We start from the raw sequence: 25121 nt of genomic DNA on the forward strand, positions 1-25121 counted from the left end.
CGCCCGAGCCCCTCCGAGCTGCTCCGGGTCCCGCCGAGCGCTGCAGCCCTTAGGGAGCTCGGCGCATCTCCCGGGGCGCAGTTCCTCTGTTACTGTCCCCGGGAGCCCGAGGGCATCCCCGCCTTTCTGGGGATCCTGCTCCAATTCCCCGGGAGGCCTTTCCCCCGGGAAGGTCGGTGCAGCTCCTGCTCCTCCGGGACGGGGCTCTCCTGTCCTGGGGACACTCCCCCGGCCTCAGCCCGGCTCCTCGCGGGGCCCCTCCCCCTTGGAGGCCTTTTGTTTCCTTATTTCTTTTTCCCCGTCTTCCTACCTTGATAGAAGCGCGAACTCTTCTCACTGTAGCGTTCCAGCTGGTCTCTCTTTAAATCTCAGGCCGAATTCGTAGATTTTCAGGATGATTTGAATGTTTTCTAGGTAATTTGTTGAGGACAAGTGACCTGGAGACCCTGCTCTGCCGCCATCTTGCCCCTCCCTCCTACTATTTTTTTTTTTTTATATGGCACATTTTTTACATTTTAATGACATGCTACAATTTCAGAAATTAGAATACACTTACTCAATTTGGATCAGCATTCAAATTCAGCTTTCTTTTCGGAACCAATTCCTGGAGACATGCAAAGCATTCTAACTACTGCCTTTGGTTTTTGGTAAGGAACATTATTTCTAAAGTACCTGTGCCCTACCACCACCTCTCATAATTCTATGATCTGGTTCAAGGGCTACCAGAACACAAATGGCAGTTGTTTTGAGCTGCTTTTGGGTCAGGAGTTAGTTGCCCTCTGGTACACACTTAGGAAATCTTTTCATTTCCGAGTTTTTTTCCAATTTCTATAATTACTTTTAGTATTCTTGGGTATCAGCCAGTCAGATTTTATACTTTATTCAGTTTGTTTTTTAAAATGAAAATTACTTTGATCTCATGTTGTTTTAAAAATAAAGTGCATGTTTCCCTTTTAATTTGCTTAGTACTTTAATTTGCTTGGTACCTTTTAATTTTGTTAAATCTTACCCTCATTTTCCTATTCTGTAATTTCAAAAAGATTTATTTGCGACAACAAGACAAAACAGCAAGTATCAATCAAAATGTACGAATTGCCAAGATGTCACTCATTGATCTGGCAGGGTCTGAGAGAGCCAGTGCTACCAGTGCTAAAGGGACCCGGTTTATAGAAGGCACGAATATTAATCGATCACTCTTAGCTCTGGGGAATGTTATCAATGCCTTAGCAGATACAAAGGTAGGTACTGTATGTTTATTTATTTTAAGTATCCTGAAATATTGAAATATGTGTAATTCTAAGAAGATATACTTTAAATAATTTTATTTTAAAGGTCTATTATAAATCAAATTTCAAGAATGTATTAGTAATATTTATATAGAGAGCAGAGACCCCCAGAAAGCCCATTATATCAAATAAAGCTGTGTGTGGTTTGGTTTCGCTTGGTTTTAATTTCGAGTTCTATAATCAGATTGTTGAAAGAAACATACTGAAATCATATTGAGGGATCCCTGGGTGGCGCAGCGGTTTGGCGCCTGCCTTTGGCCCAGGGCGCGATCCTGGAGACCCAGGATCGAATCCCACGTCGGGCTCCTGGTGCATGGAGCCTGCTTCTCCCTCTGCCTATGTCTCTGCCTCTGTCTCTCTCTCTCTCTCTCTCTCTCTCTGACTATCATAAATTAAAAAAAAAAAAAAACATATTGATAGTTAATGTTTTATGGTACTTTCTCATCACCTATTGTGAACCTGATTATTAAAATGACTGTTTAGGTCATTTTATACAACAAGCATAATTGAATTGGGATGAATACGAAAACATTTTAGGAAAACTTAATTCTGTTCTGGTTACTACTTTAGATACTATAAAATTGGGTTAAATATTAAAGAGTTTTAATTTTTCTTTGGAAGGAGGGGCTTAAGATAGAAGAAATAATTAAATCACCTTAGGGGCACTTGGGTAGCTCAGCAGTTGAGCATCTGCCTTTGGCTCAGGTTATGATTCCAGGGTCCCCAGGATCAAGTCCCACATCAGGCTCCCTGCATGGAGCCTGCTTCTCCCTCTGCCTGTGTCTCTGCCTCTCTCTCTTTCTCTGTGTGTGTGTGTGTGTGTGTCTCTCATGAATAAATAAATAAAATCTTTTTATAAAAATCACCTAATGGGGTATGTTTACTAGATGTCTTTGGGGCATTTAAAAATATTTCACATCTCACTATATGCCCAAGTGCTTGCTGGAACACAGTGTATTTGATGACTTTTGTATTTTTGTATTGGTAAAAATGATTTCTTATTTTTTTAAATTAAAATGTGATCATTAAGTTCAATCCAGGTTCAAGCTTTAGGAAATTACTACATTTAGGAAAATACAGGTCAATGAATGCTAAAAAAAAAAAAAAAAAAATTGTTATAGTTTGATTTAGTAAAAGTATATTAAAATGATTTGAGGGAAGCCTGGGTGGCTCAGTGGTTGAGCGTCTATTTTCAGCTCAGGCCGTGACCCCGGGGTCCTGGAATCGAGTCCCGAATCAGGCTCTCCCCACAGGGAGCCTGCTTCTTCCTCTTCCTCTGTCTCTGCCTCTTTCTGTGTCTCTCATGAATGAATAAATAAAATCTTAAAAAAAAAAAAGATTTGAGAAGTGTTTTTTTTTAAAAAAGCAAGTTCCTGAAATCATACAAAGATTACAAAGCAAGATGTCTTTTATATTCTAAGTTAAAAATCTCAAACATGTAAGCAGACAGCATGGGATAGATACTGGTTTCTAGACTTAAGCCATAGCAATTCAATTTTTAATAATTGACCCCTATTGAGTCATTTATGAGTCCATGTTTAATACATGTCTTGCACTGTAAAATTATGTCACGTTAACACCAGCAGTGCACATTCCACACTGTTTGGGAAACACTGCTGTGGTGGAGAGCACAGGGCACCTAAGGCTGATTTCTATCTCTGAATTATCAACTGTGTGACCTGAAGCAAGTCATTTCACTTTTTGTTTAGCTTCCATTTTTCTCTTCTGTAATATGAAATATTTACACTGGATAGCGTAAGGTTGCTTTTAGCTTAACATTCAAATGTTCTGTTTTTATGAAAGTTATTCTTTTTGGAAAATATATTTTTTACTTTAAAATCAGAACTGTATCTTTTAAGTAAATGAAAACCTAGAAATATTAAGTTCTATTAGAACTACATTGTCCATTCAAATGAAGTCTCTGTAAGATTATAATTTTGATTTACTTTGTATCCATGTTAGCTAATTATTTAATGAGAGAAATTATTCTAAGCCTTCCAGAATTCTTATTATTCCTATAGAATATTCGAATAGAGCATACATTACTTTTGTATTTTAATTTCATTTTTAAAAAAGAATGGAAATTTTTTATATGAACATTTTGTTTCTGATAGAGAAAATATGGAAAGATTTTGTTAAATATCCCCCTCACAGTTTTCCCAGTTGTTAACATCTCATATTTATGTGGTATTACAACTCTTGAACTAATACTGGTTTTTTATTAACTAAAGTTTATATCTCTTTAGAGGGGAATATAATCTTTAAGTAGGATATTGTAAGATTCATTATCATTTCGATCACCAATTATACCATAAGTCTGGGCAAAGTTGGGCAGTGCTTAAATTCTTAGAGTGAAGTGATAGCAGGTTTGCATTTAAATGTGGAAAATGACATAAGAATTCTTTTTTTGTTCTTTCAGAGAAAGAATCAGCATATTCCTTACAGAAATAGTAAGCTCACTCGCTTGTTAAAGGATTCTCTTGGAGGAAACTGTCAAACTATAATGATAGCTGCTGTTAGTCCTTCCTCTATGTTCTACGATGACACATATAACACTCTTAAGTATGCTAATCGTGCAAAGGACATTAAATCTTCTGTAAGTGTGTTTAGTCTACCTTTGTTATAAGACCATTGGTTGTATACTATTTTTATAACTCTAAAAATATGTTAGAGTTTTATTTTTAGTAATGAATTAGCAAACAGTGTTAGAAATATCTTTATCAGGTTGGTTAATCGAACATTAACTTGGACAATTAAATCATTAAGCATCTTGATTACATATATAATAGTTACTATTAATTAGTATTTTGCGAGGTAGGATGCTCTAGTGCCTTTCTTCCTAACCTTTTTTATCTCCTGGCACATGGTATTTTGATGGCACAATAGAGTAATTGGTCAGGGCTTTAACACATTCGTTACAGCCAAGGATGATGTTATTTGTTTTACCTTAGCACCAACTCTTTCTACCTGAAAACCTTAGACATGTTTGATAATCTCTCCAAGCTTCAGTCACTTCATCTGTAAAACAAATATATATACCTCAGTTTATAAAGTAAATAGCCCTTTTAAAATAATTCATGATATTGATGTAACCAATATCTGTATAGCTCTGACAATCTAATAATGATTGGTTAAGTCAGTATTTTTGCCAGTAATTTGGGATCATTTAAAAAAATTTAAGTCAACCATGTTATACTTTTAAAATCACAGGATCTCTGGGTTGGAAGAAACCTAGAGTTTAAGTGGTATGATGACTTCTGCTGCTTACCCCTCTGCATGAAGATGAGCGGGTTATAGTCTTTTTAGAGAAGTGTTCATATGTTCTTCATATAATTAATTAGGAAAGGATATGCTCTATGGGTGTGCAGAACTTTTCACACATGTTTTTCATGTAATCCTTACAGCATCCCATTGACAAAGGTTCTGTTAACAGTTGAGGAATCCCGTGCTCAGAATTTTAAGTACAATTCTAAATCAGTTAAGTGAGAAGTGGACAGGACCTCAAAATCAAGCATTTGAACTTCTGTTTGATGTTCTTTCCACTATTCCATAGCTGCCAAGGAGCCCATACAATTATAAAAAGGATAAAATGAAATAAGAACTCATTAAAAACTAGTTGAACTTAGAAATTGTTGAAACTTAAAATTATCTCTAAATTTCTTAGAAGTCTAAGGAAAAAGAAAGTGGGCAATTTTAATTATAATGTGAAGAATGCTTTGTAAGTTCTTAGAAGTACCTTGTCTCTGAGAGTAAGACTATTTCTTTATAATGTCATTTATTTTATAAATGTGCTCAGCATATCCTCCTTTCACAGGTTTTGAACATGAGTGTAATTGATCATGATTGTAATTGTCACAAATTCTGAATTCCTGGAACAGAACTAATGAGGGCATAATGCCATTTTTCTTATGTATGGTTACATGATTATTTTATAATGTATGCAATCATAATTTCTATCTTTTAACAGTTGAAGAGCAATGTTCTTAACCTCAACAATCATATAACTCAGTATGTAAAGATCTGTAATGAGCAGAAGGAAGAGGTATGTCTACTTTTTACATTTTATGCTGATCTCCCTTAGTTTCTCATTTGGGAATATGCAAACCTAATTGCCAAAAAATTTGATGTATTTTCCTATTACAGTTGAAAATCTGGCACGTTCACTTATTTTTCACAGCTAAAATCTTTCTGTGGCCATGTTTAATAGAGATAAATAATTTGTTTTTTATTTTAACTAGTGTTTCTCTTTACTAGATCTTAATGTTAAAAGAAAAACTAAAAGCCTATGAAGAACAGAAAGCTTTTACTGATGGCAATAACAAAGCAAAGATAATGATTTCAGACCCTCAGGAAAAAGAAATTGAAAGGTAAAAATGACATTAAGATCTTATTTTGAGGATTTTATGGTTTTAAAAATTTAGCCAGATATGTTATCATCATTTATTGTATGTCTTTATATATGTATTCTCAACTGAAGTCAGGAAGCCACTGACTGCCCTTTATATTTTACGCACTTTGGAAATCAGATCATTTTAATTATGATTACATACTTGTGATTATACCAGGATTTAGATATAAGATGGAGAAGGTAAAGCTAATTACATCACTTATGAAATTAGTTTTTAGGAGTTTTCATATTTTTCTTCTCAAGTGTCTTATTCCATTCAGGCTGCTGTAACAAAATGCCAGACAGGTATCTTATAAGCTAAACGAACAAACGGAATTATTTCTCCCAATTCTGGAGGCTAGAAGTCCCAAAGATCAGGGGACTGGCATCGTTGGGTGAGGACATTCTTTCAAGCTAAAGATTTCACCCCTTGAATCCTCACATGACCTCTGGAGGTAGATCTCTCCAGCGCCTCTTTTATAAGGTCACTAATCCCATCCACAATGTCTCTGCCCTGGTGACCTGACTACCTCTCAAAAGCCTCACCTGATAATACTATCACTTTGGGTGTTAGGTTTCAACATAGGAATTTTGGGTAACAAGCATTCAGGCAGTCTCATCTGGCATAACATCATTATTTGTCTAGTTCATGTAAATTTTATCTACCCTTTCTTGACTATGTATAATTCTAATAATTCATGTACTTTGGTTAATTATTAGAGGGGACATCTCTCAGTGATATAAATTAATACAGAATTTTGACAGATGCCCACTAGCTTTTCTAGCTGTTAATAATACAATAATCACAAGCTCTTTTCCCCTAAGCAGTTAATTTCAAAATTGTCCCAATGGGATACTAGTTCAAAAGCTGTGAATCTTGAGTAGTTCTAAGAAGGCAGTAAGAAATTCCTGGATCAAAGAAATTTGGAAATTACTTCTTAAGGAATCTAGGTGATTTCCAAAGTACGTTAGTTTATTAAAGGCTCTGAGAGTTCTTGTGATAAAGGAATCTGCTCAAACTTCAATGAAGTTGAATGAAGTTAAACTTAATTGACATTCTCCAGAGCCATTGTTCTGTTACCACTAGTATAAGAAACTAACCACAACTAAAACCAGTGATTATTAACACTGTTTTGGAACGCTAGAGTTTATAGTGTTATCTTGCTATGCATAAGGAAGACTGGTCAATGGTGACTTTCAACCTAGTTTCGGACACACCTTTTTTAAAATTGAATTTGTATATTGAAGTTTACATATAATATCCTTGATTTAAAAAAAAATTTTTTCTGACTCAGTTGACAGTTGAAATCAGTTACATAAAACTTATTTAATGCCATGAATTTACAAAGTATCTTTTTTAAAATAAACATTTTTATGTGATTTAATCAGATGAAGGGAAGAATATATGATATTTGCTGTATTTCAAAGCTCTCTGGAAAGGTAATATTCAAGAAGAAATCATAAAAAGAAAGTATAGTTCTTTTACAGAGTAATTACAAAACTTCACTTATGACTATATCAAGAAAAACGTATAGAATTTAATATTTGTCATGTATCACCTAAAATTATTGGCAAAGATTTTTATTACTAGTTAGTTGAATGTTTTAGATTACTAATAACTACTAGAAAATAGTTACTAGTCTCTTAGGACTCTTCTGTTTTAAAATAATATATTTTCTTTTCCTTTTTTTTTAAGGAAATCTCTAGAAACCTCTGATACTATTTCCTTTTCTTCCATCCTAATCAGTAAACCCCACCAACTAAAATAAGCCTGGACCACAAAATTACAAAATTGACAAATATTTAACTATGTCCTTGGATAAAAATGTTTAAAAAAAAACAAACTAAGACATTATCTTTGAGAATAACCTAAAGATAACTTATCAATTCATTTACTGGCATTAGCGTGTTGTAATATAATACAATGAAATTGCAATGTCCGTACATACTTCCTATGAAATATTAATCAGTTTGACAAAACTGCAGTAAAGTCGATGTATTGTGGTTTATGGTTATTCCCAATAGAGTTTCATTAAGAACTACTGACGTAAATTGGCAGTGTTTTTACCACAGATCCTTACAAATATATCTAAAATTCTGACTGAAGAACATTTATTTTTAAATGCATATACTTTGTTACAGTTTTATTTTAAAGGCTTCACAGTTAATTTTTCTTTGAGAGCTCTGCCTGTGACTGTTTATACTGTTACTATAGCTCAGACCTGATCTGTGTTTTAAAAACATAACTATATTTTTATAAGACTGGAATATTGCTGTGAACAATGTTCTGCTGACTCTAAAGGATGGGGAATTGTAGGTTCCTTTTAGGCCTTGCATGGATGTTTTTTTGAGCTTGAGGTCTTTATGTATTTGGAGGAGATTGAGTCAAATTCCCCAACTTCAATTCTCCAAAACTCCATTGCCCTTTGGGGGAAAGACACCAGAGTGGCTTTTCTAGGTTTACCACATTGCAAACTTGGTTGTTTTGGGTCCTGGCAATGTCAGCTGACTCTTAGCCAGGCTGTAGGGGGTACCTTACCTTATGGTGTGTTTTCCCTGTAACAAATTCTAGAACAAAAAACTGGCTATCTCACTTTCCCTAGGGGGCCATGGAGGCGCCATATGATTATGCCACCCACTGCTTGTTTCTTCACAGTTAGCCAACATCAAAACAACACACAGTACTGTGTTGCTTCTGGGGCCTTGTTAATTGGGATAGTACAGGTTCAAATTATCATCCTTTTCCTACAAACAAAATATTTTATTTTTGCTATGCAGCTGGATTACATAGACAAAATAGAGTATATGACTCTACATGCAATAGACAAAATATACTAGTTTATTTTGACTTTCATAATTATGATTTATATAGAGAAGCTTTATAATACCTATATTTTTTTTAGTAGTGTGATCTTGGAGGAGGAAAAAAATACAGTAAAAATAAAGTTAATATCCTTTTAAAACATATTTGTAATTTAGTAGGAAACAGCCACTCTAACCTGTTTGCTGTTTGTCATCGAGTCTAATTCTGTCAGTGATATATATTCTTTTGTTCATTTATTTCTTAAATTTATTTCACAAAATTAGTGAAATTCTATAATGTGTTTTTTGTTTTTCGTAGATTTCAAGAAATTCTGAACTGCTTGTTCCAGAATCGAGAAGAAATTAGACAAGAATATCTGAAGTTGGAAATGTTACTAAAAGAAAATGAACTTAAATCATTCTATCAACAACAGTGCCACAGGCAAATCGAAATGATGTGTTCTGAAGACAAAGTTGAAAAGGTATTTAAATATAATTAAATTTTAGAAATGTAAATACATGGGGACTTCTAATTCTATAAATATGATAGGTAATGTTATTTAATTAGCCATTCACTACAACTCCTAGAAATCCTGGAGAAAAAGTATCAAACATTGTTTTAAATGCATAGTTGAGGGTGCAAGACAAAATTAAATTCCTAGGTGTCAGAAAAAAAAGGAAACCAAAAATACAAAATCCCCCTTGCAACTGTTGCTTCTTTGAGGGATGACGGAATGCACTTAACATGAAGTTAACACACTCAGAGTTGGGCACCAAAGGTGGAGCAGTATACCCCAGATGCAGGCAGTAATTTACCACTTAGACTAATTGCAGATCTTTTTTCCAGGAAAGAATATTTTATCACTTACATTGTTAGAATTTCCATTGTGTGGTGTTTAAAAAGGCAGACCATCTTTTACTCAGTTTATTATTTTATGCAATAGTACACTGTGCTCCCCACCTCCACACACACTGACCTCTCCCAATATCTTACCTTTGATGTACACTGCTCCTTAGGTAAGGGACCAGAGGGAGACAGGGAGTTAGAAATGGCAGGCCCCACATAAAGCTGGAAACTTCATAGGCCTTCACCCTTCATGCTGGTAGTACACTATGAAGAAATATTCCCAATCAGCACAGACAGATGAGGAACCATGCCTGGGGTCTCACTTAAAGACTAATAGGGCACCTAGGTGGCTCAGTTGGTTAAACATAGGACTCTTGATCTCAGGGTTTTGAGTTTAAAAAAATTTTTAAATTAAAAAAGAAGATATTAATCTTCTTATTCTTTATTAATAAAGATGTCTTTATAGATATTCTTACCAATGATTTGAGGTTTGAATTTTTGTAATCCATGTGTTTTATTTAGTAAATCCTTAAAGTGAGAAATTAACATGGAAAAATGGTATCAGAACAGTGATAATTTTGGGAGAACTGGGCAGATCAATACAGAATCAGTCTAGTAATAAAGACCCTCAGGTAAAATCATTAATGAGAACTCACTATTCAAAATTACAGAGCACAGGGTGAAACACTCCACCATAATCAAGTCAGCAAATTTAGCAAGTAATAACAGAATTTCCAAAGATTCAAACACTAGAGCAATGTGATAAAAACTATAAAAAGACTAAAGATAAAGATATCAAAGAAAGAATTAATGATAGAGGAATTAAAGATCGAAAGAACATCCATACACAAAAAGAAAACAAATGAAACGTCCAGAAATTAAAGACTTACTCACTGAAATTCAGTTCGCTTTACAGGTACAATGCTAAGTAGTGTTTTAAATACTTTATGTGCATTTACTCAATTCTCAGAAAACCCTATGAGAGATGTAACATCATTATCCTCATAATGAAGATGAGGAAACTAGAGCACAGAGAAGCCATCTTGCTCAGGGTCACCTATGAACTCATAGGTGTCAGACCTATGATTTGAACTCAGGCAAGCTAGTTCCAGAGCATGTTACCTCTATCCTTTTTGGTGTATTGGATAAGCTGAAGAGCGTCCAATTCTGGGAATGGGAAGACCTGATGAAATCATATCAAATATAGGATAAAAAGATAGCAAATGTGAACAAGATGTTGTTGCATAAAGGATTGACTGAAAAGTCATGTATTCTTGTAGTAGTTATTCTGAAGGAGGTATAATAGTGCAAAAGGGGAAAGGATAATATGAAAAGTTTCAGGCTTAGAATTTTCTAGGAATAATAAAATGTCAGTGAGATATAAGTTCAAGAAGCAGGAGTTCAAAGCAGGATAGAAAATAATGTACACCTGGTTGTATGCAACTCTAGATCACCAAAAAGCAGAAAAATTAACATTTTAATAATTATTCCCCCTAGGTTGAGTGTTCATTGATGATAAGCTTAATTTCATTTTTATTTATTTTGTGAAATTAGTTGCATAGGTAATACATAAGATACTTTTGCATATTACTCATTAAAAAGCTGTCTCTTATAAATAACTTTCTGGTCCTCTTAGACCACCACACCAAATGTATTTCTCCTTTTCCTACCTTCCCATAAGTAACAATTATATATAAAAATTTTACTTTTTTTTAAATGTCTGAAGGCCATCAAATTTTAAATAGTTCTTTAAAAACTAGCATTTCAGTTTTTTCTCAGCTTATGAAATTGGAGAGTATGATATGCTAAGAAACTAATCATAAAGTATTCATTAATATATCACTGATGCCAGTTTACCGTAGCTATTAAAACTATACCATCAAAATTAGTCATTTATTTCCTGAATATGCATTTATTATGCTTTATCTTATTGAAATGCCATTTTAAAAAACCACTGCAATAAGATTTGTCATACCAAAAATGTGAGTACTTACTAAGACAGGAGGAGAATGAGTTTGGCTAGGTTTTTTGTTTGTTTGTTTTTGTTTTTAATTTTTTTTTCTGTTTTTATGTGTATTCTTCTGCTTAATACCCCTTTTTTCAACACACTTGCCTTTTTAGGATTTCTTACTTTTGGTCATTTCAACCTATATATTCCACTTCTTATAGTTATTCCTACGAGACTAGGTAAGCAATGGAGATAAAAAACCTCTTAGGTGTATCAGTTGTAATTATTGGAAAACATAGGAAGACATCTATAGAGACTGAGTTGTTTTTTGTTGTTGGCAGTTTTGGGGTTTTTTTACGTGCTAAAGTGTCAAACTATAGTTTTACTAAACTGCCTGCTAAGGCAAGGAATTTTATATCTGTCTTGGACCCTCTCCAAAAATCGTTTATTATCAGAAGTGCTAAAACAATCTCATAACATTGATTCAGCCATAAATGGTTCTAGAGTATAGACTCTGAGGTTAGAATTAAAGTGAAGCGCTTGGGTGATTTTATGACCATAGATCACAGATCAGCTACAAATTATTTTTAGTGAAATAATGTGTTTCCTATGTTAGTGGTCCTTTTGCACAAAGCCATAGTTAACACCTAAATTTTAGAATTATTTGCCTGTTCTCAAGAAGTTTTGTTGTATTCTGGCAATTTTGTTAATAAAGTACATAAAGCTCTTTTGAAACCTTAATGGGAAACATTTGCTTTAATGTCAGGGTTTAAAATGCATCTTTTAGCATTTATTCCCGGACACTTACTTGTTATTTATTTCAGAACAATGATTCAGTAGGAGTACCCTGATAGAAAATGCCCCATAGAGTAATCATAAGGAATACATTTGATAGACATCTATTTTTTTTTTAAGATTATTTATTTATTTTGAGAGAGAGTGCATGGGTGGAGGAGGAGGGAGCAGAGGGAGAGAGAGAATCTCAAGGAGACTCCACCCTGAGTGCAGAGCTCACAACTGTGAGATCATAACCTAAGCCAAAATCAAGAGTTAGGCGCTTCACTGAGACACCCAGGCACCCATTGATGGACATTTAGAAGTAAAAACCCAAAAAGATACTTTTTGGGGTTTTCAGTTAAGAGGTTTTCGGTATTAAATATTGGCTGCCATGAAAGCCTCAGAGCATTTCCTGCCCTGGTTTCTAAGAGTTCCTACAACATTTATAAATGTTAAAGCAAAGTAAAGATAATTTGATTTAACTGTCTTCCTTCAGGCAGGTACAATACTTTTATGTTCATTTTCAGATAAGGGTGACTAAAGTCCCACTGAAATTAACTTGCCTAAGTTTTCATACCTGCTGAATAGCAGAGAAAGTCAAGAGGCTACATATACTACCTTTTGTTATAGTAATAGCTCTAAACTTTTCAGGTGTCAGGACCCCTTACCGTTTAAAAATATATATATTTAGGACCTAAAAGAGCTTTTGTTCATATGAATTCCATCCACCAGTATTCCTATATTAAAAATTCAAATTGAGACTTTTAAAGATATATTTATGTATTAATTTTAAAGCCATTAGCTCATTGCATGATAACATAAGTAACACTTTAATAAAAAATAATGATTAAGTGATTATGTTTTCTAAAGCAAACAAAGAGGTAATGAGAAGAATAACATTGTTTCATATTTTTGCAAGTTTCTTTAATGCCTGGCTTTTCCCAAAAATTCTGACACATGTTTTATAAAATATAGTAAGGAAGAAGAACTTATTTTTTAAAGAGAATAAGGTCTTTGACCAAGTTCATTGTAGTCCCTGCTCTTTTTTTTTTCTCTCATATAGTTCCCTACTCCCAAAACCAACCACAGGTGCTTGGTCTAATCTATGGGGATCTATTATTCCAAGTCCAGCCATCATGTCTGATGATTTTTTAGTTCAGTATCTGTTTGCAAATAGCCCAGAGAGATCAAGCTGTTCTAGCTCACAGCTCCCATGATGGTATGCAAGACACTTGCGGTAAGGAACCAAAAGGCCAGATTCATGCCTACATAAAACACCAAAAATATTCAGACTACCCACTATGGATCCTGAACCAACCATCAGATAAGATCAGATATTTATGAGCTCTCTGATATAAGCGCTATTTTCTATTCCTTGCACCAGCCTGTATCTATAAAGATATTGTAAAAATCAGAGCAGAGTTATTTCTTCACAATTTTCAAGTTGGAGGAAAGGAAAGATCAGGACATGCATCTGCTTTGATTTTGAGTAAAGAAATCCTGGGAATTATCAGACCTCGTATGAACTTTTTAAATGCAGCGTTTAAAGGAATGCATGCATACACACACACACACACACAGAGACACACACAAAGCTACAGTCTTCAATTTAGCTGTTGTAATTCTTAAAGCCATAAACTCTCAACATGTAATTTTATAAAAATGACTCACAGCTCAATTTCCTATTTTCCTGCAAGCAGGAGTATTGTGAACATTTCAAAGGGGAAAAAGCTTTAAGTACAAAAGTATAGCCTAACTTAATAGACTACAGTGGCACCTTTATCAGAAAATTTACTACGTTAGTAACATCACATACATCAAATATTATAAAAATTAATCTGACTATTAAATACATTATTTTTCAGGCCACTTGCAAACGAGATCATAGACTTGCAATGTTGAAAACTCGTCGCTTCTACCTAGAAAAGAAAAAGGAGGAGGAATTGAAGCAATTTGATGAGAATACTAACTGGCTTCATCGTGTAAAAACTGAAATGGAACTCCTAGGTCAAAATGGTCACATTCCAAAGGTATAAATGTTTTGTTTTATGTATTCAGCCCTTTAAACCCATTGTCTTTGTCATTGAGTAAATATCTCTCTTTGGATGACAATTATTGTTGCTTCTCTCTGTGATTTAATTGACTCATTTTACCATTTGCCTTCACTCATTTTACCTTCTGCCTCGCTAATTACCCACTAAATTTGCCTTTTCTGTACTTTCAGAAGAGAAAAGTTCTTTTAAGCAAAGTTATTCTTAAGTGATTGCATCCTTTTATAAGATAGCTCTTAAGTAATAAAACTGTGCTTGAAGATATTATCATGTAGGTAATTTCAGTTTGTTTTTATACTTGAGGTTTTGTGGAAAAAAATAGTTTTAAACGTGGTCACCCTTACTTGTATCATAGCTAATGAAAGCTGATTTGAAAGCTGTATGTTTCCTGCAAAAAAACAAAAACAAAAAAAGAAAGCTATGTGTGTGTGTGCATATCGGTACTAAGTTGAAGACGTTCCACCTGGAATGACAAAAGATGATAAAGAATAGTGATGGGTAATGATGGTTAATGGCTGAATCAGATAAGAATTGTGTTCATCCATATGGTTACAGAAATCTAACTTTACTGCTTTCAGCAGTCAGGGCTATATTTTGCTATTTTCTTCCCTTAACAATAAGTCTTGAGATTATGCAGTTTATTCCTAATATAGTCCCTCCAGAATGTCATCAGTGTCATCATTATACTTGTCATTTCATAGTTGCCATATCATTATTCCATCTTCAGTCTCAAGTTCACACTTAGGCCAGAAGAAGGAGAGAGAAAGAAAGTAGGGGAGGTGTATCTGTCTTGGGAGAGTAAAAGCTTTTCCAGAAATTCCTAGCAGACATGTCTTATTGGCTAGAATTGTCACATGGCTGTCCCTAGCTATAAGGGAATATGGAAAGGTGAATGTTTTTGCTGGACACATTATCACCCTGAACAAAATTAGGTTTCTCTTAATAAGAAAGAAAGGGGAAATGAATATGAAATAAGCACAACAAATAGACACCTGCTACAAAGTAACTAATTTTGATCCAAACACCACCTATTACTTTTTAAAAGAACAATTTCACTACACTATTTTTTTTAAAAGAGAAGTGTCTGAAGACTTTACTTTGATGATGCTTTTCTGAATTTCAGTACTATGTATTAGCTAATTGGTATCTAGTCCTCTGGAACTTTCAAATTTCTTAAAAAAAAGCACTAGACTGATTGTCAATACAGGTATAATATATTCAGTAACAAATGAATGCAGGTTGTAATGATAAATATTCAAAGATAACAATTTTTTTGTTGTAATTGAAAAAATATTACCCAGTGCATCATGACCAAGGAAGTGAATTCTCTGGTTGGCTAGCAGTGGCTGTAAATGGCTGTCCTTTTTTGTGTAGAAGACTAGCAGGAGCAGTCACTGGTGACAGTCAAGGTAGGAAAGGAGCAATGAGCAACAAGCAGCAGATATCCTGTTTCCTAAGAAGAAAACCAAAGGTGAATGGAGACTGAATAATTCTTTAGTGTGGAGATTTACTGGGGGTCAGCCAACAACTTAATCTACACCTTAGTAATTCCAGAAGTCTTCAAAATATCTTTCTGAAAGCATCTCAGTCAGTAGATCAGGTATTAAATGAGTACAAAGCGTAATTTAATAATATTTTATAAGATAATTTAATTGATAAAGCGCTTTAGAATATTCCCCACAAAGAGAATGTAAATATTGGGAAAAGGATAGACTTTAGAATTAGAGTGGTTGGTCATTTGATATTTGTATTGAGTGCTAACTCTTAATTGTATAACTTTGGACAAGTTAACTTTGTTGTCTTAATTTCTTATTTTCAAAATATATTTAAATGCGATGCTATATGCAAAGGTCTAGCACCACATAACACATAATAGATGGTTGACAAATAATGGTTTAGTAATATTTTAGGCATCTGTAACATGGATGTCAATAGGCAAAGAAACATGTATAAAAAAGGAACACAGCAGGGTTAGCTGCATTACAAGATACATTTTCTATTTTTCCTCCAGAACCGTGATTCTGACCTTTTTGGGTCATAGATGCCTTTGAGAATCTGATCAAAAAGTATACAAATCTTCTCCCAGGTGAAAGGTTGGGGGTCACATTCATATAATTTTGCTTTCTTTTTTTTAAGTCATTTTTCCATTTATATAACATTAGGAATATTTTTGGTAAAATATAGCAAAGCTTAACGTTTTTAGGTATACAGTTCAAGTGGCCTTAGTACATTTATCTTAAAATTTTAATACATGTATTTCTATTTAAAAATGTTATTACTAAAGTATTTTTATCTTACTAGCTTTACTTAATTTAGATTATACTTATAACTCAATATATTTGCATAATCAGAATTCTAATTTATAACCCAACCCCCAATTAGAGAAGTACTTAACTGTTTTAACATTAAAGAGGCAAAAAAAAAAAAAAAAAAATTTAGAAATTTACGGCTTTGCCTTTGCTTTCCCATATTTACCATATGTTTTATGGTTTAAAAAGTTTAAAAGTGTCACAGTATTCTTTTTAGTATTATTACTGTAATTGCTAATTTGTTTTTGCCTCTTTGCAAATCTGCTTAGTAGCATTTATAAAGTAAATATTGCTTGGGTTATTATTTTCAATAAACTGACATTTTTTTCAATATGGTCAAATTTATTTTTTCTAGCAATCAATCTTCTATAACTGTCTTAAGCAAAACATTTTCACAACCTGTGAAATTAAAATTTATTTTTAAGTTCTTATTTTTTTATTGAACTTTATCACAAATAATTTGAAAAAAACAATAAAATTAAAATTGCTTCCATTCCTACCACCCTAATTTCACTTTCAGTTCTTTTTTCATGAGTATTTTCACAGCTGAAATAAGCAGATAGACATAACTTTGCAAAAGGACTTATCTGCAGTCATATAACTCTGGACATAGACCCAGTACTGTGACTTTCAAATTGGTGTCTTTTTTCTAACCTTTTCTGCATTATCTACTCCTTAACCTCTTAAATCTATTCACTTCTTTCTGTCTCCCACTACCACAATCCAGACTCCTAGCCCCCGTTATTGGACTGCTACCTTTGGTCTTTTTGCTTCCATTCAAATTCCACTGCAATGAAAATGAGCTTTCTAAAAGGTAACTCTGATCATATCACTCTTCAGTACTTTCTCCCTAATACAAACTCTGTTATGATTTCCCAGACCTGAATACCTCTCAAGTTTTATATATAACCTCTCATTATATTTTTCATTTTAGCTATTACTAACCTACTTGTAGTTCTCAGAATAGACCATGTTCTTCCAATCAGATTCCATCATTAGTGTATCAAGACAAGAAAAGACTCAAATTATAAACTTGGCTTTTTAACGATGACCAGCTAGCCAAGGCCTATTATTGACTAATATAGTTATACGATCAAGGCTTATCTTTTTAAGAGCCAAGTAATTTAAGAAGATAAAAGAAGAAAACTATCAGGGGAATATTTAAAGAAGGGATTTTTTTTTTTTAAGAGAAAAGATGGAATATTTGGGAAATACATTCAGACCATTATGATCATTGAATTTTTTAACTGGAAGAGACTATAGAGACCATCTAGTGAAGCTCTAAATTTTAGTCAAGTAAACTGATCTCCATAAAGACTATATTTTTGGCTTGAGGTAGCATTTTTGTCCTGACTGAGCTATCTCAGGCCAGTGCTCTATAACTATACCATCCTGACCCCCTAAAGAGGACTTTCTCTAAAAATACATGCTATGTTTCCTGAAATATAATCATAAATCATGTTGAAGAAACAACCCCCAACTTTACTATATCTCAGATAATATCAAATGACATTGTTTCTCAGTCATAGTGACTACCACTGGCATAGGAAGTATTGGGAAAAAACTTTAAACTTTTAGAGAATCATTGATCAATTAACTGCAGATTGGGAAGGAGTATTGAAAAGCTAAAATTAATTTGTCCCCAGGAGGAAGTTTCCTGGTATAGCTCTCCTGCTTATGGGATTACTGTCTCAGTCCCTCAAATGTCCAAAAGATTTCATTTCTTTTCATAATATTGACTAAGATTTTCCCAGTTAAGGATTCTGAAAATGCTATTAGGTTATCCCGTTCTTCACACTTTAGTAACCACTTAGCTGACATTTTCCTACTTAAGGTTTAGTAGGTTTAAGGAAAGAAGTAATTTTAGGAAGTAGATTAGAGAACACTTGACAGCTGACCACATGAGGTTTAGGAAAATAGGAACCTACAAAAGACTTTTTGCTCTGGGATAAAGCTTATACCAGATTTGGTGAAGGCAAGAAATTTTTATTACATGCAACTCCAGACACTGACTACACTGAATACTGTAACACTGAAACAGTTTGACACACCCCGTGGCCTGGTTGTGAATCTTACATTCTAAGTACAGAGAATATATAAATGAAATATATAATAGAGAAATGAATATATAATAGATAAATGAAATTGTTACTGATCAATGACGCTGTGGCAGAGACTCTTTGAGGTGTAGATGTCCATCTTTAAATATAATGCTTAGGGAAAGCCCTGAAGAAATCACATTTAAGCAAAAACAGGTCATATTCCTGTATTTTCACAGCATTATCAAGAAGTTGGATAGACCAAGAAACAAGAAACTGTCATCATAATAAAATTTGTTCTGAGTTCCTAACATTTAGTTTCTGAGAAACCTAAAACTTATCTTGCTTATAAGTTTTAGGCCACCTATACCAGGATGTTTATTTTTCAAATCATTTCTGGACATTATCATTTTATATATAAAAAATTAAAACTATTAACACCAATATAAAAGAAGTTTTATTGATTTTATTTAATTTTAACATTCTTAAAGCAATCTGTAGTTTGTGTTGTTTTCCCCAGGAGCTCAATAAAGATCTTCATTGTCACCATTTGCACCTCCAGAACAAAGATTTGAAAGCACAAATTAAACATATGATGGATCTAGCTTGTCTTCAAGAACAGCAACACAGGCAAACTGAGGCGTAAGTACATGGATTTATCTATTCTATAAATTTTAACGCTATAGACCTCAGGAAACTGAAACATAGAAGTTGTTTTCCACTTCCAGAAAATTGAGTTTTATTTGGTATAGGATACATTTATTTTTAAGTGATTGCCAACATCAGAAAGTATGCAAAGTTAGAAACCATTAAGAAAATATGAAATATGTGATTCTTCTCCTCCAACTAATATTTTTAGCACTTTATAGTTTTGAAAGCACTTTTCTATAAAAATGTATTATGAGAAGCAATAACTATTAATACCAACCGAATTTTTTAAGTAGGCAGTTTTTAAAGTAGTCATAATTCCAGAATGATTTTTTGTCATTAGAATGAGGTTCCTAAAAATTTATATTTTTAACATCAACTGTCCCAATTTTTATGTGATGCTGTAGCTCTTTCATGTTCTACTAGCTCAGTAGTAGCATCTTTTGAAACATAATAGTAAAAAATGTATAACAGTCCTTATTTTTGTTACCTTGGATATGTCAGTCAACTCTTTAGGTGTCACTTTCATGCTCTGTAAAAATGAAAAATTTATTTCTCTATGGGCTCTCTGCTAGTCTAAAATTCTGCAGTTCTAGTATTCTCAAATAACTAGTAATTAATTTTCCATACTTTTGATGTAAAGGAAATCATATTAGGATAGTTATTTTAAAAAGACGACAAAGTAGGGATCCCTGGGTGGCGCAGCGGTTTGGCGCCTGCCTTTGGCCCAGGGCACGATCCTGGAGACCCGGGATCGAATCCCACGTCAGGCTCCCGGTGCATGGAGCCTGCTTCTCCCTCTGCCTGTATCTCTGCCTCTCTCTCTCTCTCTCTCTGTGACTATCATAAATAAATAAAAAAATTAAAAAAAAATAAATAAATAAAAAAAATAAAAAGACGACAAAGGAAAGGAAAACCTTTTAGGGAGATAATCTTCTGTGGATAGAGCTCAACCTAATCTTATACTTTGTATATTAATGAATATTCATTTACTAACATTCAAACCACCTGCAAGAGTTAAAGTATTAAAGAAACCAATTTACTTCACCCATACTGTATTTACTGTATCAGACAAATAAATTAATACATTTAAGGTAAGTTTTAGTTTCAAATGGGCAAAAAGATTCTAACTCTTACTGATTTAGCAAATTGCTGAACCCGAACTGTATAAACAGAAACAATATAGCATAATAGAAAAAGTGTGAATTTTGCAGTTGGTCTTGAATTCTATTTTATATTAGCAGTATGACCTTGCATAAATTATTTAACCTCACTAAGCCTTAGTTTTCTTAAATGTTAATATAAATTATAATACTTTCCTTAAAAGATTTTGAAATAATTAAATTACATTAAAAATTATGAAGGTGATGAACTGTTTTAGCCTGACTTTGCATCGCAGAGGCAAAAAACTAATATAATATATATAAAAAACTAATATAAATGCTGAAAGAAAAAAATTTCTAACCAAGAAATTCCTGCCCAGCAAACTTATTCAGAATTGAGGGTGAGAGATAAAGAATTTTCCAGGCAAGCAAAAGCTAAAGGAACTCATTACCATAAAACTGGTCTTACAAGAAATACTGAATAAACTTCCTTAAGCTGAAAAGAAAGAATATTAATTAGTAATAAGAAAACATGAAGGGATAGATCTCACTGGTAAAAGTTACTATATAATAAAGGTAAGAGATCAATTACTTGTAGAGCTAATAGGAAATTTAAAAGAAAACGTTGTAAATGTAACTCTCCAATAATTACTGGATACATTAGACAAAGATGTAAAATGTATCACCAAATACATGAAATATGGATTTCACTTCTATGTAGAATCTAAAAAACAAAACAAAGTCCTAGCCAGAGCAATTAGACATGAAAAAGAAAGAAAAGGCAGAGATTGGAAACAAGAACTAGAACTGTTACTATTTGCAGATATGACACTATGTATATAAAGAAAACCCTAAAGACCACCAAAACTACTAGAATTGATCAGCAAATTCAGTAAAATTATAGGATACAAAAGTCAACATACAGAAATATGTTGCTTTTCTATATACTAGTTATGAACTATCAGGGAAATTAAGAAAACAATCCCATTGACAATTGCATCAAAATAATAAAATACCTAGGAATAAATTAAGCCAAGGAGGTGAAAGACCTGTGTACTGAAAACTATAAGACATTGATGAGAGTAATTGAAGAAGACACAAATAAATGGAAAGATATTCTGTGTTCATGGATTGGAAGAATTAATGTTCAAATGTCTGTATCCTACAATTCAGTCTATGGATTTAATACAGTATCTATCAAAATTCCAGTGGCAATTTTCACAGAAATAGAACAAAAATTCTAAAATTTGTGTAGCACTATACACCAAATAGCCAAAGCAATTTTCAGAAAGAACAAAATTGGAGGTATCACAATTCCTGTCTGATTATTTCCTTTGAACTGTATTACAAAGCAATAGCAATCAAAAGAGTATGGTATTGGCTTAATAACAAGCACATAGTACTCCGTATGTTGACTAACTGCTAAATAAAAAGGTGTTTTTAAAAAAAGAAACTGCACTGTTACTTAAAAAAAAAATTTTTTTAAGCACATAGATTAATAGAACAGAGTAGAAAGCCCAGAAATAAACCCATGTATGTATGTGTATACACACACACACACACACACACACACAAAGAGAGAGAGAGCGAGAGAGTCAATTAATTTATGACAGAGGAGCCAAGAATATACAATGGGGAAAGGGCAGTCTCTTTTATAAATGATGTTGGGAAAATGGACATGCAAAAGAATGAAATTGGACCACTATCTTACACCATACATAAAAATTGACTCAAAATGGATTAAAGACTTTGAACATAAGACCTGAAACCATAGAACTTCTTGAAGTTAAGCTCTTTGACATCAGACATGGAGGTAACATTTTGTATTTAACACCAAAAGCAAAGGAAACAAAAGCAAACATAAGTGAAATTACATCAAACTAAAAAGCTTCTGCACAGTGAAGGAAACTGTAAAAAATGTAAAAAAAGCATCCTTCTGAATGACTCCAAATATTTGCAAATCCTCTCTAATAAGGGGTTAATATCCAAAATATATAAAGAACATACAACTCAATAGCAAAAAAAAAACAAAAAAGAAACAGTCTGATTAGAAATGGACAGAAGATATAAATAGTCATTTTTCCAAAGAAGACATACAGATGGCCAACAGGTATATGACAAAGTACTCAACATCACTAATCAGGGTAATGCAAATCAAAACAGTGAGACATCAGTTCATACCTATGAAGTATGAAGAAAAGTAGAGCAAGCCTTGAGAAGATCTAAACTTCTAGAAAGACAGAAAGGTTCTTTGTTAAAACATTTTTGTCATCTCTTCTCTGCATAGCACCTGATTAGTATAGGTGCAATAAATAATCTTTTTTTAATTGACGTCATGTTTAATGACTTTTCCCTATAGTTGTTGCCTCTTTGGCTTCAGTGGAGTATTCCCCACCCTCAGCAAAAAAAAAAAATGTCACAGACTATTTATTTGTATAACTAAATATTTAAGACTCTCAGGTAATAAAGCAGTTATTTCCTTGCTTCTTTCTTTCCTTGCTTAAGAAAATTAATGCCTGTGCTTTTCCCACTGCCCTACCCATACTTGAAATGATCTATTCTCCTGGATGTTATGAGTTAACTGAAACAACCAAGACTGAAGGATTTCAAGGTCCTTCAAATTATTTGACATCTTCCTTGGTATAAAAGTTAAGAAACACTGATTGTATAAATCTATACCTATTTAGCTGTGGGAATTTCTTCAGTGGACATTTACACGGAGGTCTAATACATAAAAAAATATATTCAGTGCTGTTCTAACTGATGGAGAAGATTCTGAATCACAACCAAGAAATCTGTGTCCCATAGATTCCCTTTACCCACTATCCTTGTCCACACCTTTTCCACCTGCAACTCCTTTGAATGGCTTTAAAAGCCAGTGCTTAGCTCATGAAGACCTAACTTGAAGGAAGGGTGAGTATGATGCCTTGAAGTGTTACATACCTAAAATGAATCTCACTGAAGAGTGTATATTTTCATTTTTAATTCCATGGTACTTTGTATCAGTAATAACAGTATCTTTGTTTTATAAATCACATTATGCTTTGCAAAAACCTTTTTTATGTATTTAACTCATTTAGTTCTCACAATAGTCTCCTCATGTAAGTAATGACTGTTTAGTTTTACCCCAAATTATAGAGGAGAAACCTCAGCTGTATATTGTCCAAGGTCATATGGAAACCAGTGAAGACTAGCTGAGAATATGAGCTGGTGCTTATAATTCCCATACAGGAGTCTTTTCACTCTATGCTTAATGTACTGAGAATACGTTGAGGCATTCTAAAGGAAAATATGTACAAGGTACATTCTACTGATCTACTAGTACTTTGAATGTTATGTAGAACTATAATAACATATTTAGTAGTTATATCTCTTGTCATCTTCTTTCTATAGAGTATTGAATGCTTTACTTCCAGTCTTAAGAAAACAGTATTGTGCATTAAAAGAAGCTGCCCTTACAAATGCTGCTTTTGAGTCGGACTTCAAAGAAATTGAACATTTGGTAGAGAGGAAAAAAGTGGTGGTTTGGGCTGACCAAACTACCGAACATACTATAAAGCAAAATGACCTACCAGGGGTCTCTGTTCTTATGACTTTTCCACAACTTGGATCACCAGTTCAGTCTGCTCCTTGTTGTAAGTACAGCTTTTCTTGTATTGAGTAAATTGTAAGGTTATTTCTGAAGAGGAGCCTCCTTTATGTATCAGTCTGCAGAACAGTTAATTTTTTAATAGGCTTGGCTATTTTGTGAGAATTAATGGGAAAATTAGCTTCAGAGTAATTCCATTAATCAGTATCTTACAAAAGTTTAAGAGCAAGTATGCTTGATGTTCAAAATAACTTTAGCAATAAAACCTTTAAGTTATTTTACGTATTTTAATGGAATAATTTTACTTCCATCTTTTTAAAATTTAACCTCAAAGATTGAAGATTATAGTTAAGAATACTATATGCTTTATAATACATAATAATAAAATGTTTTTAAAGTCCACTGACATTATAGAATAAACTATATTTTGTTGCCATAACACTTGTTATCTCTCCTATCATGACGGTGCAGGACACATTTTAATTGCAAAACTAACATGTGATGTTGGTTAAAATAAACTCAGACAGTGGACAATTACATGTAAAAGTAGAATGCCCTTTTCAACTTTCCCCGGAACGCAATCTTGTGTCCTGTCTCAGAAATACAGTTAGCAGTTTGGTTATCTTTGCAGTGTGTGTGTGTTAATATTTGTGTTACATAATCTGACTCTAGCTTTTTATTAGGCTTCATGTGAATGCTAGTACATTATATATATATAATATATATATACACACACACACACACATATTGATGTATTACTTTTTTTAATCTGTTATTTATTGAGTTTATTTTTAGGGTACATACATGAAGAATTTACCTTATTTTTTCTTAACGTTTGTGAGAATCCAGAGAACAGATGTACCATACTTTCTTTTTTTTTAAAGATTTTTATTCATTTATTCATGAGAGAGAAAGAGAGAGAGGCAGAAACATAGGCAGAGGGAGAAGCAGGCTCCATGCTGGGAGCCCAGTGTGGGACTCAATCCCAGGACTCCAGGACCACACCCTGGGCTAAAGGTGGTGCTAAACCACTGAGCCACCCAGGGATCCCCTGTACCATAATTTATTAAACCATTATTCTATTGGTGAACATGGCATCCAAAAGCATGACTGTATATTCACATTTTTTTTTGTTTTTTATTTTGTTTTAAATATTTTATTTAAATTCAATTTGCTAACACATAGCATAACACCCAGTGCTCCTCCCATCAAGCTGTATATTCATTCACATTTGTGCACGTGTACCAAATTCCTAGAGACCGGTTTGTTGGAATATAGGACAAAATATTTTTAAAAAATTAATCTGTCAAACTCCAAAATTTTCTTGATGCCAAA

General features: G+C 33.3%; 1 protein-coding gene across 1 annotated transcript in view; it reads left to right on the forward strand.

The window, feature by feature from the left end:
* The window catches only part of KIF18A (kinesin family member 18A), an 85161-nt gene that overhangs the window by 24560 nt on the left and 35480 nt on the right, over positions 1-25121 (forward strand). The window contains exons 6-13 of the mRNA XM_026018614.2: positions 1041-1238; positions 3706-3882; positions 5254-5328; positions 5541-5653; positions 8795-8957; positions 13913-14077; positions 18967-19088; positions 23591-23832. Coding sequence (XP_025874399.1) covers positions 1041-1238; positions 3706-3882; positions 5254-5328; positions 5541-5653; positions 8795-8957; positions 13913-14077; positions 18967-19088; positions 23591-23832 — 1255 coding nt within the window. The remainder of the gene's footprint in view (positions 1-1040; positions 1239-3705; positions 3883-5253; positions 5329-5540; positions 5654-8794; positions 8958-13912; positions 14078-18966; positions 19089-23590; positions 23833-25121) is intronic.

The sequence above is a fragment of the Vulpes vulpes genome, chromosome 11, assembly GCF_048418805.1.
Source record: "Vulpes vulpes isolate BD-2025 chromosome 11, VulVul3, whole genome shotgun sequence".
Lineage (NCBI taxonomy): Eukaryota > Metazoa > Chordata > Mammalia > Carnivora > Canidae > Vulpes > Vulpes vulpes.